This window comes from Lithobates pipiens, unplaced genomic scaffold (genome assembly GCF_037356315.1).
Source record: "Lithobates pipiens isolate NorthernLeopardFrog02 unplaced genomic scaffold, aLitPip1_a1.2 Scaffold_8, whole genome shotgun sequence".
Lineage (NCBI taxonomy): Eukaryota > Metazoa > Chordata > Amphibia > Anura > Ranidae > Lithobates > Lithobates pipiens.
Window position 1 is genome coordinate 553,396,789 of NW_027507903.1, and position 20,628 is coordinate 553,417,416.

General features: G+C 36.9%; 2 protein-coding genes across 2 annotated transcripts; both read right to left on the bottom strand.

The window, feature by feature from the left end:
• Positions 1-482: 482 nt before the first annotated feature.
• On the bottom strand, positions 483-2,990 carry LOC143963640 (nodal homolog 2-A-like). The gene is made up of 3 exons (XM_077473327.1): positions 2,649-2,990; positions 1,412-2,133; positions 483-856 (listed from the first exon to the last, which is right to left on the bottom strand). Exons 1-3 carry the CDS (start codon positions 2,932-2,934, stop codon positions 704-706), a joined length of 1,161 nt encoding a protein of 386 aa, XP_077329453.1. The 5' UTR covers positions 2,935-2,990; the 3' UTR covers positions 483-703.
• A 14,005-nt stretch (positions 2,991-16,995) lies between these two features.
• Positions 16,996-19,212, bottom strand: LOC143963641 (nodal homolog 2-A-like). Its single transcript, XM_077473328.1, has 3 exons — positions 18,927-19,212; positions 17,698-18,407; positions 16,996-17,148 (listed from the first exon to the last, which is right to left on the bottom strand). Exons 1-3 carry the CDS (start codon positions 19,210-19,212, stop codon positions 16,996-16,998), a joined length of 1,149 nt encoding a protein of 382 aa, XP_077329454.1.
• Positions 19,213-20,628: the final 1,416 nt, after the last annotated feature.

Below are 20,628 nucleotides of genomic sequence, written 5' to 3' on the forward strand. Positions count from 1 at the left end.
TAATCTTTTGAAAGTAAATCTTGTAAAATACTATGTATAACAAGATTCGAAGCCCTTTTCTCTCCTCCACAAGATCTAGGCCATTCCAGCAAGTTCAAGAACAATGCAAATCAAAAAACAAAATTGGGAATGGAAAACACGTCAAGGAAGCATTTAAAATATTTGTTTTCTTCTAAATGTTTTTTTTTTTGCCTGCACTTTTTAAGTTGGTGACAAGGACTACTTAAGTCTGTGTATTAAAGTCAAAATCCACCATTTTCTGCACAAGTCTTATCAAAAACATTTTAGGGGCTCTACTGGAAAGCTTGAACTCCATATTCTCATTGCCCAATTAGTGCTATCAAACAATAAAGAAAATGAAACAGATGTATTTTATTCATTATATTTTAATGGATATTAATCATACAATGAATGTATTGTAAATGACAGAATACATTTTAGGCAATAAAAAATATGAATATTTAAAAAAGTATTTGCCCTTCATAAGCCAGGTTTTATCTCCAGTTCATGGCAATAATGTAGGCCAGCAATGGAAGTTTCTTTTCTTCCTCTGGCTCCAGTTTTCAGTTTTTGAACTCTTTTTAACTTAAAGCAGAGAGTTCAGCAGGCCTTTCACCAGACACTGCAAAGTGCCATTATTCATTTAAAGTCACTGCTTACTTTGCATCTTTTCAATACTTGTGACGTATGTTTAAGCAGTTCCTCAATGACATCCACATTCTTCTACAATCATATCTTCATGGTGTTTCATTACCACATCTCCATTCTCATTCATCATCATGGACAAAGGTCTCATTTTCACTGGGACACAGGAGGCACATTCAACTTTATCTGGATTGAATAGCTTCAGCAAACTCTGTAAAACAAAAAAATAGATATATGTTAGTTTACAAATCTACCAGAAAATGATGATGCGCACATTAAACAATCCACATATTTAGCATGGCAATATACAATTAATACATCTATCATTCTTCTAAAGCAGACATGTCAAACTGGTTGGACTTCATGCATCCCATCTACATCTTTTTTATGACCCTCAGCCAATATGGGGATTAAAAATGAACATGGCATTAGTTTACAGTAAGGTGAATTACATGAAAAAAAAACAAGGCTTTTCAATTTGCCATACTGATCCCTAAACATAACTGTAAGTGAAATTCCATTAAATGCTGCCCTTTATAGAGTTTATCCAGATTTGGACTCCACATGTTTGAGTTTGACATGTCTGCCCTAAGGAGTCAGGCTAGTTGACACTCCTCTAAGGCTCCATAAAGACCACTAAAACCATAATAAAAGTTACCAAGTTACATGCAATATTCCTCCATTGCTGTCTGTCTAATGGCACCATATATTAAAGAATTCTTGAAAAAGGCAAAGACAATTATCAGTGAAAAAAAATGACACTTACCATAATGTAAGCATGGTTTGTGGGTTTGAAGGGCTCACTTAAGGGAATGGGGCAGGCTCCTTCACATCTGTAGGCATTGAAATTCTTCGGGTAGATAATCAGATTTCCCCACCCGAACTTCTCAAGGTCCACCATCATATCAACCCTTTGACACAAGGGTTTTCCATCCTCCACGGTTCTGGATGGAAAGTGGTTCATTATGATGCTGTCTTTTGCATTTCTGTTCTTCCTGTGCCTTTTGATACCATGTTCACCTTTTACTTCTGGTGACATCACATATTTTGAAGACTCCACTGTTTGGATGAGGTTGGGATATCCGTTGACATTAGCAGAAGGGTCGTCCTTTGTGAACACCATCAATACAACTCTTTCAGTAGATATGTCTGTGCAACCGTTCCCATGATCCTTCTCAGATGAGGTTCCACCCTCCATGATATCATCATAATCTGAACTTTGACGAAGGTTGAGATAACCATTCAAAATTTTAGTGAGGTTAAACACTGTCCAGGAGTCACCCATTGTTACAGAGGAATCAATTTGAAAAGACTGCAGAAGCAGTCTCTTGGAACCTTGTTCGCTGTGGTAAATATGCAGTGTCATATCTTGTGTTTTCTCTGTAGGATAAAGTTGAATCCTTAACTCTGCCAATTGAATCTCATTACTGCTTGAGAGAGAGGACATGTCAAAGTAGAGTGATCGATGATTGTCCATCTTGGTGCATTCTGGGGAAGAAAGAACAAAAAACATGACATAAATATCATTCTAATAATTCAAAGACATACTTAGTTTTTAGAATATATAAATCTATGGTGAAAATATATTAATAAATATATAAATAAATATTATTAAATAAATAAATAATACATACATCAATTAAAGATTGTTATATAAAGCAATATTCTTTAAAATGATGTTTACCATTTAAAATAAATCTTTAGGCAGTAGGCGATGTATGTGAAACTGCTAAGGCAAATCTGTCATATATGAGATATATCAAGAGTGTTATAGGGAAGATTAAAAATACAAAAGCACATACTTTTAAGTTAGTTTTATCACTGTTACAGAATCAGCTATAAGAAATAAATTGCACTTAATTGAAATGGCTGACACAAAAAGTGTTCTAGGCCTTCTCTGTGGAAGATAATCTAACCTATCAATAATGAAATTATCATTACATTTAGGTAATAAAGCAGCATGTTACATTGTTATGTGGGAAAATATACACTTATGTACTTACTTTTGGCAGTAAGTCTTAGGACAGTATCTGATTCTTGAAGGATGGAATGCTCCAGGCTGGACAGACCTGTGTCATTCCCCATAAGGAGGCTCTGATAGAGCTGCATCATAAATGGTGAGTACTTCTTATTTGAAGAGTATGCTTGTCCATCAGGACTGCTTGAAGGTCTTAATCCATGGTTAGATTGTTGAAGAGGAATTCTTGTTTGGCTTCCTTGCATAAAGGCTGGCAATCCCTGGACCATGGAGATGGTTGTGAGGTAGAGAATGACATTCAGCGAGGTCATTTCTTCTCAGATTTCCTGTACCCTCTCTTGACTTGTAATGTCTCAGGAGATGTTCATCAGAAGATCTGCAACCCTCAAGTGAAGTCCTTATGATTGCTTTGTTTTTTATATGGTTGGATGAATAGGATCCATGTTCACACCTGTGACCTTTCATGTCATTGACCTCAACATCAAAGACTATCACGGTAACTGTCAGGTATAAAGTCATCCTTTCATGTTAGTAACACATGCTCAAAATTCTATGAGCTAAATATGCATTATTTAAATGAGATATGATAATCTGTTAACAGTATCAAGTAAACAGAAACTATTGTATTATTTTAATGCAGAAACTGAAACTTTGTCGGTAATATATTTCTTTACATTTACACAAAATATATTTCTGAAATATTCTTGCCTTTAGGGAACAATATAATTCCAATTATAGAAATAGCAGCAAATTATGGTAATGAATTGTAATTATTGTATATTATTATTTGTTCTGAGCTACAGAAGAAAAGTATTATATTGCATTATATTATATTATATTATATTCTGTTTTCTGTAAGTGACGGCGACAAGTGTATGTTTGGTAGCGTTTTGATTTTGAGTATGTAAGATATTGCTTTTAAGCATAGTCTCCTGACGTATGTTAAGTTATTTAAAGCATACTACCCATATATCCCATTTACATTTTTTTATACAGTCAGATACTATAATAAAAAAAATGAATATAAGTATATAATTAGTAATGTTTACTAAGAATCGTCTCATTCTATTTTAATGTATATGTTTGTTATTTGATATATACAGTACATACTATACCATCAATACCATAATTAAATTATCATATACCATACACAACTCGATGTTTGAAACATATTGCCAATTTATCATTAGTCTTATATTGACTGACATGTGCTCTCCTAATTGACCACATGATAGAATTTTGAGATTTTCAGATATGCAAGGTAGGATCTCACATGACAAAATTATTGTAAAATTCTCTGAGGCATCATAATAATATTAAAATAATAATAATAAACTATACTTTATATATATTTTTTTGCATGATCTACAAACATTAAATAGCAAAATATCATGAAAATCCACATTTTTTATTATGAATTGACATAGCGGGGACAAAAAAATCCACTGCCACAAAAATTCTAATGATTAACTTAATAACAATTTCAGTGAAAGAAATGATTCACATATGGTTAGAATAACCAGTATACTATCCCATAAACTCAATTTGTAAAGAAGAATAACCATTTGAGACATCATAAGGAATTACAATTAATTACTTATTAGCTCTAATAGTTTATTTGTAGACTAGTTTGCAATATGAAAATCCTTTGTATATGCAGAGCATCAATTCATGACCCATATAATTACTTTATCATTAGACATATTAGTTTGATACTTTTGACAAACCCGCTTTATGGAATATTATGGAATTGGAATATGGAATTCTAAAATTGTTTTATAGCATGGAATTTGATTCAACAGTTTCTATCATTATAAAAAATGTTTAAAAGACTTTTAAAATGTAATCACTAGTTTTCTAAACTATGTATACTTTTACAATTATACATTTAATGGTGTAAATAATTAAGGCAAACCTACATATAGATATAGCAGATACTTAATTATGTAATGTCGCTTTGATCTGCTGTTGTTGTAGACAGGCATTGCATGCATAACAATCAATTATGTCAAAACATCAACATTTAACACCTTATGTTAACATATGAACTGAAAGCAATATGTTAATTTTCTTTTATGGTTAGATTAAAGGACATATTTGTTTGACATTAAAGAACTAATCTATCCAACACTAAAACTTCAGGGTTAAAGTGAAAGTGTACAGTATTTTAAGTGAGGACATATTTTGTGATAACTTTGTTCACTTTAAATTAAAATTTGGAGTGACTTTTACATTTTTAGATGTTTTTCTAATTTTTAATATTACGTCAATATTAGCTGTTTTAGTCACTCAGCATAACTGTTCAATAGATATTTAGAAAGGCTATCAACAAAACAAATTATCTTTAGTCAGTCATCTGACTCATAGACATCCATTCTAAGAAGGAGCAGTAAAGCACAACCATAGTGTAGAATTGCAAAGCAGGAAACAGAGTCTTAGTATGCCATGAGAAAATAATGCTGCTCCCATGTACATGTATGATTACAAATCATACATAGAAACACATCAAACATTAAATTGATAATTTTATTTACATCATTTTGATTTCTTTTACACCTGTTACTACAAAAATCTGTAAAATGACTATTCACAACTATCAGTTGGAGTGCATCACAGTAACTTGTGTGTAAAACATTTAGTCACCAGGCTCTGGGGAAAGTTAATTTGCACAGTGCACTACCCTTGGAAGGGGAACAGCCTATTTGTCTTTGGTAAACCAAGCCCAATGTATCCTTGTAGTACAACCTAATATAACTATAAATAGGAAAAAATTATCTCGCAACGTTACAGGGTGGCTGCAACCATTTTAACAGTGGGCAGCTGAAGCTGCTGCCTGTTCACTTCCTGGATTTACACAGACACACAGATGCACACCTCCAGCTCTGCAGCTCTCATTAGCCCCCCTTATGACTCACCCCTTCCCTTCCTGGCAGAGTTAGAGAGAGAAAGCTGTGCATGATGTCATAAGCCTAGGCTTTTTACCAGACAAGGAACAGGAAGTGGACTGTATAAGATATTATACTGGCAGAATTTTATTTTTTACTATCCAAAGTTAAAACAACTAGGGCATGTCTCCCTACCCCCCCAGCTCCCGGGCTTCTCTTGGCAGCAACTTTCCCTTCTGGTGGTCTCCACAGGCGATTAAATATTTAGGCACAAGAATCCCATCGGAGTTGCACCTTATCTATCAACTTAATTTTCAGCCACTTCTGACCACCTTTTCCTTAGACTTTGGCCGCGTACACACGGGCGGACTGTCTGGCCAACTAAGTCCGTCAGACAATCCGACAGACAGTCCGTCCTACTTTTGAATGAACGGACTTGACCACACACGATGAACAGACAGTCCTCTGAAAGCTTGCGCGATGACGTGTACAGCACGTACGACGGGACTAGAAATACGATGTCCAATACACTGCAATGCAACCTTCGGCCGTGTAAATCCTTTCTGAGCATGCGCCATACTTAGTCCGTCCAACTTGCCTACACACGAGCGGACTGTCCGCTGAAACCAAAGTTGGACGGACAATATTACGGAAATTCCGAAAGACTTAGTCCGCCAGACTGTCCGCTGAAAAAGTCCGCTGAATCCCACACACAAGCGGACTGTCCGCTGAAACACGTTTCAGCGGACCAAGTCCGTCAGACAGTCCGCCCGTGTGTACGCGGCCTTAGAGAGGTGGAAGAACCTGGCAATCTCCTGGTTCGGTGGAAGCAACGTACTGAAGATGAATATCATGCCACGTTTGCTTTACCTTTTACAAGCTCTACCAGTAAGGTTACCACTGACTTTTTTCCATAAAATGCGCACGATAATGACCAAATATATCTGGCAAGGCAAGCCCGCGTGGCTTAAAAGCTCCCTATTGCACCGACCCAAACTTAGAGGGGGGATGGGTCTCCCCGACCCTGCGTTATTTTGCACAGCAGTCCATATGAATAGGGCAGTGGACTGGTGCCGGCATAAATCACATAAGCTTTGGGTCAGTCTGGAACAGGAATCAGTACTAGCACCTCTTCAAGGCTTGCCATGGAGTGGAGGGAGGCCTCCCAGTTCCTCCCCTTCCCACCGTTAATAGAAACCACTCTACAAGAGCTTCACAGATATTTTAGAATTACCAAGACGCTCATTTTCCCCTCCCTGATGGCACCTATAATCGGACATCCGAAATTTTTGCCAGGGCTCTCTGACAGGTCTTTTCGGATCAGACCAGAGCAGAACATCGTTAGAGCCTCCTCATTTTCCGGTCCTTCAGGTTGGAACGACCTTTCGAATATGTACCCTGGCTTTGGCTTGTCTGCTCTGGGAAGATGGAAACTTTTACAACTTTCGCACTTTCTCAGATCCCTGCCGGATGCTGAAGGCTTTCGCAGATCACGCACACCCTTTGAAGATCTGTGTTTGGGAGAGGAACTGGTGCGAAAATCCCTTTCCTACTCATACAATATTTTGCAGACCAGCACTTCCCTAGATGATCCCCCATACCTGAGGAAATGGGAGAGGGATCTCAATGTCAAGTTTACAGATGACCAGAAATGTAGAATCCTATTTTTTGCGCATAAGTCCTCTTTATGCATCAAATACCAAGAAATCTCCTACAAAGTGCTGACGCGTTGGTACAGGACCCCCTCGGTACTAGCGTCAATATTCCCAGGGCACAGCCCCCTATGTTGGAGATGTGGAACTCAGAGTGGAACGATTCTCCACATCTTCTGGGAATGCGCAGTGCTGACGCCCTTCTGGAGTCAGGTACTAGGAATCATCCATAAACTCACTGATATAGATCTAAAAGACAACCCAGCGGCAATACTATTGAATTTGACCCCAATGTCCAGTAGGCGCTATCGTAAATCTTTGTTGAAGCACCTCCTGAATGCGGCCAGGGCATGTATTCCCAGTATGTGGAAGCAGAGGTCCCCTCCGACAGTGATGCAGTGGTTTGCCAGGATTAGCGATATACAGCTATGGAACGACTAACGGCTGCTATAGGGGAAAGAGAGGAGGAACATAGTGCGCAGTGGTCACACTGGGATCTGTTTCGATATTCAGACAACTACAAATCCTACACATAAACAGGCAGTCCCTAAGGGGCAGTGGGGTCTTGGGTCGGCGGCCTCGCCGGGGCCTCACCTTATCCTCCTCCCCTCTTCCCTCCCCATCCTTATTCTTTCTTATAAGCTACCCCTTCTTTTCTCTTGCGACACCAAGGGTGTCGTTCATCTTTCCTCCTCCTAAAAACAAAAATTCTCCTGAATGCGATACCCCGGCTTGGTGCCGCCCCCAGCCTCGTGGGTGCGAGTTCCATAGCCTAACTAATACGACAGTGACTTGCTCCAGTCAATTACAATAAGTAAACTGGTCACCATAATGCGAGGGGCACGATAGTCCTCCCTCTGGGGGGGCCCTACTACACGTGACCGTCCAGGGTACAAATGCAGCATAGATATATGTGCACCATGTTTAGGGTACCTAGATATTCCCTCCTGGGCAGTAGATAGCACTGTTGGTTAGATTGGAGCTCTTGGATACACATAGTTGATATCGGCTAATCGCATCACTCCATGATAACAGTATGTCTGGATAGAATTCAGCAGTTTAATCTTAATGGTATATTTGGACTGGTGTGAGTCCTCATGATCCATTATTGTAAGTCCCAGTTGATTGTCATGTCATTTTTATATGTTTGTTTGTATAATCTGCATTCTTTAAATAAAAAAATAAAAACAACTAGGGCAGAAGATTTAATACATGGAAAGTTGAAAAAAATGACTGAATGTTCACTTTAAATTGTATTTGTACTGTCTGCCCTTAATTTGTAAAGTGCTGCGTGAACTGTTGGTGATATTTATATCCTGTATAATAACAATATTGGTAAGGGAGTACAGTTATTAGGTAACCTTAACACCAGTTTATATTAAATATTTTCTTTGAAAGTATATGAGCTAGAAAATGACAAAGCTGAGTTATTATAAAAACATACATTCTCATTTTAATAAATTAAAAATAATTGATGAATACCACTGCACTTTAGGCAAAGCACAATACTTTTCTTTCCAAGTACCTCCTAAAGCAGGGGTCGGCAACCCACAGGCTGCACCCAGTGCACCCTTGTTTAATGTCCAGCCCATCAGTGCCTGTGATTAATTCACTGGCACCCAGGCCACGGACATTTTCACCGATGTCCTCTTCTTTGGACAGTGGCAAGCAGCCGGTATCACAGGGCTGGCTGGCATCAGGAACTGCTGGAGTTAACTTTTTACATTAAACAGCAGGTGATTGGTTGCCGGGCGATTGTAGCAGCCAATCACCAGCCTGTTAATGTGAAAAGTTAACTTCAGCAGTTCCCACCCCCATCCAGACCTGTGATGCAGATAGATCTCTGCTCTGCTGTACACCTGTGTGAGGTAGAGGAGTTCTACATACACAATGTTTTTGTTTGGGTATGGGGTGGGGGGTGGGGTCTGGAGTCTGGGAGCAGGGAACAGCGACCCCCTCTCCCCTAAAGGTAGGAACCCCATTTCCCTAGGGACAGGGACTCCTTCTCCCCTGGGGACAGGGACCCCTCTCACTTGGGGACAGGGACTCCATCACACCTGGGGACAAGGACCCATTCTCCCCTGGGGACAGGGACCCCTGAATATACATATTATACTAATGTTATCCAATTCAATACTTGAAACTCTTTAAAGTTAAACTTTTAAAGTTAAACTTTTCTCTGTAGGATAAAGTTGAATCCTTAACTCTGCCAATTGAATCTCATTACTGCTTGAGAGAGAGGACATGTCAAAGTAGAGTGATCGATGATTGTCCATCTTGGTGCATTCTGGGGAAGAAAGAACAAAAAACGTGACATAAATATCATTCTAATAATTCAGACATACTTAGTTTTTAGAATATATAAATCTATGGTGAAAATATATTAATAAATATATAAATATATATTATTAAATAAATAAATAATACATACATAAATTAAAGATTGTTATATAAAGCAATATTCTTTAAAATGATGTTTACCATTTAAAATAAATCTTTAGGCAGTAGGCGATGTATGTGAAACTGCTAAGGCAAATCTGTCATATATGAGATGTATCAAGAGTGTTATAGGGAAGATTAAAAATACAAAAGCAGATACTTTTAAGTTAGTTTTATCACTGTTACAGAATCAGCTATAAGAAATAAATTGCACTTAATTGAAATGGCTGACACAAAAAGTGTTCTAGGCCTTCTCTGTGGAAGATAATCTAGCCTATCAATAATGAAATTATCATTACTTTTAGGTAATAAAGCAGCATGTTACATTGTTATGTGGGAAAATATATACTTATGTACTTACTTTTGGCAGCAAGTCTTAGGACAGTATCTGATTCTTGAAGGATGGAATGCTCCAGGCTGGACAGACCTGTGTCATTCCCCATAAGGAGGCTCTGATAGAGCTGCATCATAAATGGTAAGTACTTCTTATTTGAAGAGTATGCTTGTCCATCAGGACTGCTTGAAGGTCTTAATCCATGGTTAGATTGTTGAAGAGGAATTCTTGTTTGGCTTCCTTGCATAAAGGCTGGCAATCCCTGGACCATGGAGATGGTTGTGAGGTAGAGAATGACATTCAGCCAGGTCATTTCTTCTCAGATTTCCTGTACCCTCTCTTGACTTGTAATGTCTCAGGAGATGTTCATCAGAAGATCTGCAAGCCTGAAGTGAAGTCCTTATGATTGCTTTGTTTTTTATATAAAATAAATTATAAAATCTGTGCTTGGTAAAAAAATTTGAAAATTAAAAATTTTTTAAAAAAATCAGCGGCTGAACACAATAACCCGGATACTGGGCACAACAACGTAAAAAATAGCTAACAGTGCAGCGCTTACCACTAAGTGAATATACATATAATTAAATATGAATAAATAAATTTTCATAAAAAGAAAAAAACTTAAATATTTAGTGGATCCAAAAGGAATTTAAACCTTAATTAGAAAACGTGTTCGCAAAAAAAATTTGTTAATTACCAAAAATAGTTGCCTAAAAAGATTATTATATTTGCCCAAAAAAAATGACATCCAACAGCAGTTCAAAAAAAATCCCATGCAGTTAAACATGTGAAAACAAATTTTCAAGTCCCATACAAAACATGTGAAGATAAATTTTCAAAGGTGTAAAGTGGCGTCCAATATAAGTGAACAAAAGTATAATTGATCCTGTGTGTTCAGGAAAGAGTGCTTGACCACGTGTGTTTTTCCCAGCTACAAATCAAGTAAGTAATGGAGGCTTACCAGATCGCCAATAAGTGTACACAGATACGAATTTCCAAACAATTCGAGACGGACAGTTGGACGATGACCCAGGCCTTCAGACGCTCCACAATCACCGGAGCGATTCGAATCCTCTCTCTGAACGGTCCACACAGCCGTGTAGGGTTTTCAATGTGGGAAGCTAAAAGCCAGCCCACACCTTCGGGTGTTGCGTAGTTCGGGTCCGTTCCGGTCTTTTCGAATGTCTCGGGATATCATATCACCATATAGACAAAAAGATACAAAAGTGTGCCCAATCGTGTAATAAAGTTTTTAAACACGTGGAGTTTATTATTCAACCGAATAATGTTAAGTACTACAGAAGACTCGAACGAGTCGTATAAAAGTAGTCGTAACGTAAAAAATGAACAATTTTGCTAGCAAAGTATGAAAATAAACGAATGCTAATAGCACAAAGGGTGAGCGTATCTACCCGACGATCGTTTCGTCACAATCTGACGTCATCAGGGGTATGCCCACACCCCTGTGCTAAACCCTTTTATAGCCTATGGGTAAGGTGAGGAGCCCTGCCATAGGTGCAAATAAAAACGTCTATTCGTAGATTCAATTAATCTAACCATCGAATGACCATTTCATTCGAACGAGGTCGGAGCCCCGATTCCCACCCGTTAGAAGAGATAGAAAGAATGTACAAACGTTTTTTCGGGTACATCCCGATCGGCATATATATACGAACAAAGTCTTCGTTCGAACAAGATCAAATTCCCTCCCGTTAACAGCAGTAGAGAAATTTATAAAAGTTTACAAAGTACCCACCGAACGGCATAAACATTCGATCTAGATCGAATACCCCCAATCCATCCGATGGCAGCATATATGTATAGTAACATTTACCACTCAATGTAACCACACACAAATATCACCAATACTGAAGAAAAAACCAAAACGAAAAAACCGTGAATGTGTATAAACTTAAATACAACCATCCACAAATTTGTAAGAATTTGGATATATATATATGTGATGATATGATAAAAATATTGGATGAATAGGATCCATGTTCACACCTGTGACCTTTCATGTCATTGACCTCAACATCAAAGACTATCACGGTAACTGTCAGGTATAAAGTCATCCTTTCATCTTAGTAACACATGCTCAAAATTCTATGAGCTAAATATGCATTATTTAAATGAGATATGATAATCTGTTTACAGTATCAAGTAAACAGAAACTATTGTATTATTTTAATGCAGAAACTGAAACTTTGTCGGTAATATATTTCTTTACATTTACACAAAATATATTTCTGAAATATTCTTGCCTTTAGGGAACAATATAATTCCAATTATAGAAATAGCAGCAAATTATGGTAATGAATTGTAATTATTGTATATTATTATTTGTTCTGAGCTACAGAAGAAAAGTATTATATTGCATTATATTATATTATATTATATTCTGTTTTCTTTAAGTGACGGCGACAAGTGTATGTTTGGTAGCGTTTTGATTTTGAGTATGTAAGATATTGCTTTTAAGCATACTACCCATATATCCCATTTACATTTTTTTATACAGTCAGATATTATAATAAAAAAATGAATATAAGTATATAATTAGTAATGTTTACTAAGAATCGTCTCATTCTATTTTAATGTATATGTTTGTTATTTGATATATACAGTACATACTATACCATCAATACCATAATTAAATTATCATATACCATACACAACTTGATGTTTGAAACATATTGCCAATTTATCATTAGTCTTATATTGACTGTGTTATATTCTTAATATCTAAATTTTAATTGGCTTTAATATACTTTATTCAGAATATGAATATTCCATATTGTGTGAAAGAAAACTTTGAATCAATTGATTCTATGTTATGACTTGCGATAATTGGAAAAGTAAACATTTAAAACCTGTCAGGATTTTGAGGAATATTGTATATTTTATATAAGCTTTTCTTAAATGTAAATGATATTTTGCTTTAGAGTCTGAAATTCTACCTTCCCCTCTACGTCCTGTCATTTTAGGCTGTGGAGCTGTGTTAAGAGTTAACACATGTTAGGTTGTTATAGTAACCACTCATTAGCCCACACTTTTGTAAAGGAGGAGTTATCTTTCAGGCGGAAAATTAGAGCCTGTTGATACAGTCGAAAGATTGGGAGTTTGAGGGTCTCTTGAAGATTTTGCAGCCTAGAAGGAACACCTTAGAAATATATCTCAGCATGCACACAGATTTTTCCAGCATACAAAGGGTTATTCGGCCATTTTAAATAAGTACAATAGACCACATGGCTTGATATATTGATAAGAAAGAAAGATACTAATGATTATGATAGTACTATTTTTGTAAGTATTCTTTTCTATTTAAATGTGTACAAATAAATACACATTTTTGAATTACGCTGACTCAGAACTAATTAAGGAAATTCGTCTCACAATCTCAATCGGTCTTACCATATATACTTAAGACTTTGAAATATTTGAACATTGCGAGCAATTTATTACAGACTGACATGTGCTCTCCTAATTGACCACATGATAGAATTTTGAGATTTTCAGATATGCAAGGTAGGATGGCACATGACAAAATTATTGTAAAATTCTCTGAGGCATCATAATAATATTAAAATAATAATAATAAACTATACTTTATATATATTTTTTTGCATGATCTACAAACATTAAACTTCAGTAAAATATCATGAAAAGCCACATTTTTTATTATGAATTGACATAGCGGGGACAAAAAAATCCACTGCCACAAAAATTCTAATGATTAACTTAATAACAATTTTAGTGAAAGAAATGATTCACATATGGTTAGAATAACCAGTATACTATCCCATAAACTCAATTTGTAAAGAAGAATAACCATTTGAGACATCATAAGGAATTACAATTAATTACTTATTAGCTCTAATAGTTTATTTGTAGACTAGTTTGCAATATGAAAATCCTTTGTATATGCAAAGCATCAATTCATGACCCATATAATTACTTTATCATTAGACATATTAGTTTGATACTTTTGACAAACCCGCTTTATGGAATATTATGGAATTGGAATATGGAATTCTAAAATTGTTTTATAGCATGGAATTTGATTTAACAGTTTCTATCACTATAAAAAATGTTTAAAAGACATTTAAAATGTAATCACTAGTTTTCTAAACTATGTATACTTTTACAATTATACATTTAATGGTGTAAATAATTAAGGCAAACCTACATATAGATATAGCAGATACTTAATTATGTAATGTCGCTTTGATCTGCTGTTGTTGTAGACAGGCATTGCATGCATAACAATCAATTATGTCAAAACATCAACATTTAACACCTTATGTTAACATATGAACTGAAATGAATATGTTAATTTTCTTTTATGGTTAGATTAAAGGACATATTTGTTTGACATTAAAGAACTAATCTATCCAACAGTAAAACTTCAGGGTTAAAGTGAAAGTGTGCAGTATTTTAAGTGAGGACATATTTTGTGTTACCTTTGTTCACTTTAAATTAAAATTTGGAGTGACTTTTACATTTTTAGATGTTTTTCTAATTTTTAATATTACGTCAATATAAGCTGGTTTAGGCACTCAGCATAACTGTTCAATAGATATTTAGAAAGGCTATCAACAAAACAAATTATCTTTAGTTAGTCAGCTGACTCATAGACATCCATTCTAAGAAGGAGCAGTAAAGCACAACCATAGTGTAGAATTGCAAAGCAGGAAACAGAGTCTTAGTATGCCATGAGAAAATAATGCTGCTCCCATGTACATATATGATTACAAATCATACATAGAAACACATCAAACATTAAATTGATAATTTTATTTACAGCATTTTGATTTCTTTTACACCTATTACTACAAAAATCTGTAAAATGACTATTCACAACTATCAGTTGGAGTGCATCACAGTAACTTGTGTGTAAAACATTTAGTCACCAGGCTCTGGGGAAAGTTAATTTGCACAGTGCACTACCCTTGGAAGGGGAACAGCCTATTTGTCTTTGGTAAACCAAGCCCAATGTATCCTTGTAGTACAACCTAAAATAACTATAAATAGGAAAAAATGATCTCACAACGTTACAGGGTGGCTGCAACCATTTTAACAGTGGGCAGCTGAAGCTGCTGCCTGTTCACTTCCTGGATTTACACAGACACATAGATGCACACCTCCAGCTCTGCAGCTCTCATTAGCCCCCCTTATGACTCACCCCCTCCCTTCCTGGCAGAGTTAGAGAGAGAAAGCTGTGCATGATGTCATAAGCCTAGGCTTTTTACCAGACAAGGAACAGGAAGTGGGCTGTATAAGATATTATACTGGCAGAATTTTATTTTTTACTATCCAAAGTTAAAACAACTAGGGCAGAAGATTTAATACATGGAAAGTTGAAAAAAATGACTGAATGTTCACTTTAAATTATATTTGTACTGTCTGCCCTTAATTTGTAAAGTGCTGCGTGAACTGTTGGTGAAATTTATATCCTGTATAATAACAATATTGGTAAGGGAGTACAGTTATTAGGTAACCTTAACACCAGTTTATATTAAATATTTTCTTTGAAAGTATATGAGCTAGAAAATGACAAAGCTGAGTTATTATAAAAACATACATTCTCATTTTAATAATCTAAACTTAATCTATGACTACCACTGCACTTTAGGCAAAGCACAATACTTTTCTTTCCAAGTACCTCCTAAAGCAGGGGTCGGCAACCCACAGGCTGCACCCAGTGCACCCTTGTTTAATGCCCAGCCCACGGACATTTTCACAGATGTTCTCTTCTTTGGACAGTGGCAAGCAGCCGGTATCACAGGGCTGGCTGTCATCAGGAACTGCTGAACGTTTTACATTAAACAGCAGGTGATTGGTTGCCGGGCGATTGTAGCAGCCAATCACCAGCCTGTTAATGTGAAAAGTTAACTTCAGCAGTTCCCACCCCCATCCAGACCTGTGATGCAGATAGAGCTCTGCTCTGCTGTACACCTGTCTGAGGTAGGAGAGTTCTACCTACACAATGTTTTTGTTTGGGTATGGGGTGGGGTCTGGAGTCTGGGAGCAAGGAAAAGCGACCCCCTCTCCTCTAAAGATAGGAACCCCATTTCCCTAGGGACAGGGACTCCTTCTCCCCTGGGGACAGGGACCCCTCTCACTTGGGGACAGGGACTCCATCACACCTGGGGACAAGGACCCATTCTCCCCTGGGGACAGGGACCCCTGAATATACATATTATACTAATGTTATCCAATTCAATACTTGAAACTCTTTAAAAACAATTCTTACTATCAATATTATTCATGTTTTATATTGCATATGAATGCTTTACATAGCTCTAAGATTAACTTCAGCAATTTAGCAATATTATTTTCTATCTCAGTTGCATCATTCAGCGTGTAATCTTTTGAAAGTAAATCTTGCAAAATAATATGTATAACAAGATTCAAAGCCCTTTTCTCTTCTCCACAAGATCTAGGCCATTCCAGCAAGTTCAAGAACAATGCAAATCACAAAACAAAATTGGGAATGGAAAACACGTCAAGGAAGCATTTAAAATATTTGTTTTCTTCTAAATGTTTTTTTTTTTCGCCTGCACTTTTTTAAGTTGGTGACAAGGACTACTTAAGTCTGTGTATTAAAGTCAAAATCCACCATTTTCTGCACAAGTCTTATCAAAAACATTTTAGGGGTTCTACTGGAAAGCTTGAACTCCATATTCCCATTGCCCAATTAGTGCTATCAAACAATAAAGAAACAATAAAGAAAATGAAACAGATTTTAATGGATATTAATCATACAATGAATGTATTGTAAATGACAGAATACATTTTAGGCAATAAAAAATATAAATATTTAAAAAAGTATTTGCCCTTCATAAGCCAGGTTTTATCTCCAGTTCATGGCAATAATGTAGGCCAGCAATGGAAGTTTCTTTTCTTCCTCTGGCTCCAGTTTTCAGTTTTTGAACTCTTTTTAACTTAAAGCAGAGAGTTCAGCAGGCCTTTCACCAGACACTGCAAAGTGCCATTATTCATTTAAAGTCACTGCTTACTTTGCATCTTTTCAATACTTGTGACATATGTTTAAGCAGTTCCTCAATGACATCCACATTCTTGTACAATCATATCTTCATGGTGTTTCATTACCACATCTCCATTCTCATTCATCATCATGGACAAAGGTCTCATTTTCACTGGGACACAGGAGGCACATTCAACTTTATCTGGATTGAATAACTTCAACAAACTCTGTAAAACAAAAAAATAGATATATGTTAGTTTACAAATCTACCAGAAAATGATGATGCGCACATTAAACAATCCACATATTTAGCACGGCAATATACAATTAATACATCTAACATTCCTCTAAAGTAGACATGTCAAACTGGTTGGACTTCATGCATCCCATCTACATCTTTTTTATGGCCCTCAGCCAATATGGGGATTAAAAATGAACATGGCATTAGTTTACAGTAAGGTGAATTACATGAAAAAAAAACAAGGCTTTTCAATTTGCCATACTGATCCCTAAACATAACTGTAAGTGAAATTCCATTAAATGCTGCCCTTTATAGAGTTTATCCAGATTTGGACTCCACATGTTTGAGTTTGACATGTCTGCCCTAAGGAGTCAGGCTAGTTGACACTCCTCTAAGGCTCCATAAAGACCACTAAAACCAAAGTTACAAAGTTACATGCAATATTCCTCCAATGCTGTCCGTCTAATGGCACCATATATTAAAGAATTCTTGAAAAAGGCAAAGACAATTATCAGTGAAAAAAAATTACACTTACCATAATGTAAGCATGTAAGGGCTCACTTAAGGGAATGGGGCAGGCTCCTTCACATGTGTAGGCATTGAAATTCTTCGGGTAGATAATCAGATTTCCCCACCCGAACTTCTCAAAGTCCACCATCATATCAACCCTTTGACACAAGGGTTTTCCATCCTCCATGGTTCTGGATGGAAAGTGGTTCATTATGATGCTGTCTTTTGCATTTCTGTTCTTCCTGTGCCTTTTGATACCATGTTCACCTTTTACTTCTGGTGACATCACATATTTTGAAGACTCCACTGTTTGGATGAGGTTGGGATATCCGTTGACATTAGCAGAAGGGTCGTCCTTTATGAACACCATCAATACAACTCTGTCAGTAGATATGTCTGTGCAACCGTTCTCATGATCCTTCTCAGATGAGGTTCCACCCTCCATGATATCATCATAATCTGAACTTTGACGAAGGTTGAGATAACCATTCAAAATTTTAGTGAGGTTAAACACTTTCCAGGAGTCACCCATTGTTACAGAGGAATCAATTTGAAAAGACTGCAGAAGCAGTCTCTTGGAACCTTGTTCGCTGTGGTAAATATGCAGTGTCATATCTTGTGTTTTCTCTGTAGGATAAAGTTGAATCCTTAACTCTGCCAATTGAATCTCATTACTGCTTGAGAGAGAGGACATGTCAAAGTAGAGTGATCGATGATTGTCCATCTTGATGCATTCTGTGGAAGAAAGAACAAAAAACATGACATAAATATCATTCTAATAATTCAAAGACATACTTAGTTTTTAGAATATATAAATCTATGGTGAAAATATATTAATAAATATATAAATAAATATTATTAAATAAATAAATAATACATACACAAATTAAAGATTGTCATATAAAGCAATATTCTTTAAAATGATGTTTACCATTTAAAATAAATCTTTAGGCAGTAGGCGATGTATGTGAAACTGCTAAGGCAAATCTGTCATATATGAGATATATCAAGAGTGTTATAGGGAATATTAAAAATACAAAAGCACATACTTTTAAGTTAGTTTTATCACTGTTACAGAATCAGCTATAAGAAATAAATTGCCCTTAATTGAAATGGCTGACACAAAAATTGTTCTAGGCCTTCTCTGTGGAAGATAATCTAACCTATCAATAATGAAATTATCATTACATTTAGATAATAAATAAAGCAGCATGTTACATTGTTATATGGGAAAATATACAGTTATGTACTTACTTTTCGCAGTAAGTCTTAGGACAGTATCTGATTCTTGAAGGATGGAATGCTCCAGGCTGGACAGACCTGTGTCATTCCCCATAAGGAGGCTCTGATAGAGCTGCATCATAAATGGTGAGTACTTCTTATTTGAAGAGTATGCTTGTCCATCAGGACTGCTTGAAGTTCTTAATCCATGGTTAGATTGTTGAAGAGGAATTCTTGTTTGGCTTCCTTGCATAAAGGCTGGCAATCCCTGGACCATGGAGATTGTTGTGAGGTAGAGAATGACAATCAGCCAGGTCATTTCTACTCAGATTTCCTGTACCCTCTCTTGACTTGTAATGTCTCAGGAGATGTTCATTAGTGATGGCCGAACGGTTCGCCCGGCGGTCGTTTCGCGGCGAATTTCCGACATTCGCGGTCCGCACGTTCGAACGCCTTTTTCCGTCGTTCGCCGCGGCGGACTTACGTGTTTAATGTATACAAGAACTTTAACCTTTGGTGACACGTTTATCATGTGATACAGGACAGCCAATTGAGACATGACAGCACATGGACACTTGTACATTCCCCCTAACCTATAAATACACCCGATCCGGTGGCCATTTTACATTCTTTCTTCTGTTAAGATAGGGACAGGTTCCTGTGTGGAGTAGGGAGAGATAAACCACTAGCTATTTGGTACACAAAAGTTCTTTTCAGGACTGGTATAGGTGTTAGGTGTTGATAGGTTTGCTGTGCTGCTGATTCTTGCAGCAGCCTGAGTGTCTTTTGTTAGTTTAGAGAAAGGGAAAGGACGGTGTATGCTACAGGGACAGCCAGATTAGTCTTTCATCATCATCATCATCATCATCATCATTAGCTGTTACTATCAAGGTCCACAAAAGAGCTGTTCCAGTAACCACTAATCGTTCTCTTTTTTTGCCAATTTGTATAGGGACAGGAAGGAAGCAGTGTTGTCAGGCAGTGAGGGTAATTTTAAAGACTTGCTGTTATTATTAGTTCCACAAAGGTTCTTTTCAGGACTGGTATCAGTGGTACAGTAATAGGCTTGTACATGTATAATATTCTTTCTTCCAAATATAGAAAGGATATTATACTTGACTGCTGCCCTTCTGCTGCAGTCTGCTAAACATTCACAACTCACTTGTTCCACAAAAGTTCTTATAAGGACTGGTAACTTGGTATAGGGTGCTACGGTACATAGGCTTGAGTGCGGTACAGTCTGCTGTTCTGTAAGGACCGCTATCGGTCCACAATAGATAGGGTTGACGTGCACCACTGCTGACCGCTGCCCTATACTGCAGCAGTCCTTCAGCGGTATAGGGACTGACGTACAGTCTGCTAATCACTAACACACAACCTGCTTGTTCCACAAAAGTTCTTATAAGGACTGGTAACTTGGTATAGGGTGCTACGGTACATAGGCTTGAGTGCGGTACAGTCTGCTGTTCTGTAAGGACCGCTATCGGTCCACAATAGATAGGGTTGACGTGCACCACTGCTGACCGCTGCCCTATACTGCAGCAGTCCTTCAGCGGTATAGGGACTGACGTACAGTCTGCTAAAAACTAATACACAACCTGCTTGGTCCACAAAAGTTCTTATAAGGACTGGTAACTTGGTATAGGGTGCTACGGTACATAGGCTTGAGTGCGGTACAGTCTGCTGTTCTGTAAGGACCGCTATCGGTCCACAATAGATAGGGTTGACGTGCACC

Bases quoted from the DNA above. Each gene is read 5' to 3' on its own strand.
- LOC143963640 (XM_077473327.1), bottom strand. From the start codon at position 2,934: ATGACCTCGCTGAATGTCATTCTCTACCTCACAACCATCTCCATGGTC. The intron at 2,134-2,648 runs GTAAGTACATAA...TTTCTTCCCCAG, and splicing joins CCTAAGACTTACTGCCAAAA to AATGCACCAAGATGGACAAT. The intron at 857-1,411 runs GTAAGTGTCATT...TTTGTTTTACAG, and splicing joins CAAACCATGCTTACATTATG to AGTTTGCTGAAGCTATTCAA.
- LOC143963641 (XM_077473328.1), bottom strand. From the start codon at position 19,212: ATGACCTGGCTGATTGTCATTCTCTACCTCACAACAATCTCCATGGTC. The intron at 18,408-18,926 runs GTAAGTACATAA...TTTCTTCCACAG, and splicing joins CCTAAGACTTACTGCGAAAA to AATGCATCAAGATGGACAAT. The intron at 17,149-17,697 runs GTAAGTGTAATT...TTTGTTTTACAG, and splicing joins CCTTACATGCTTACATTATG to AGTTTGTTGAAGTTATTCAA.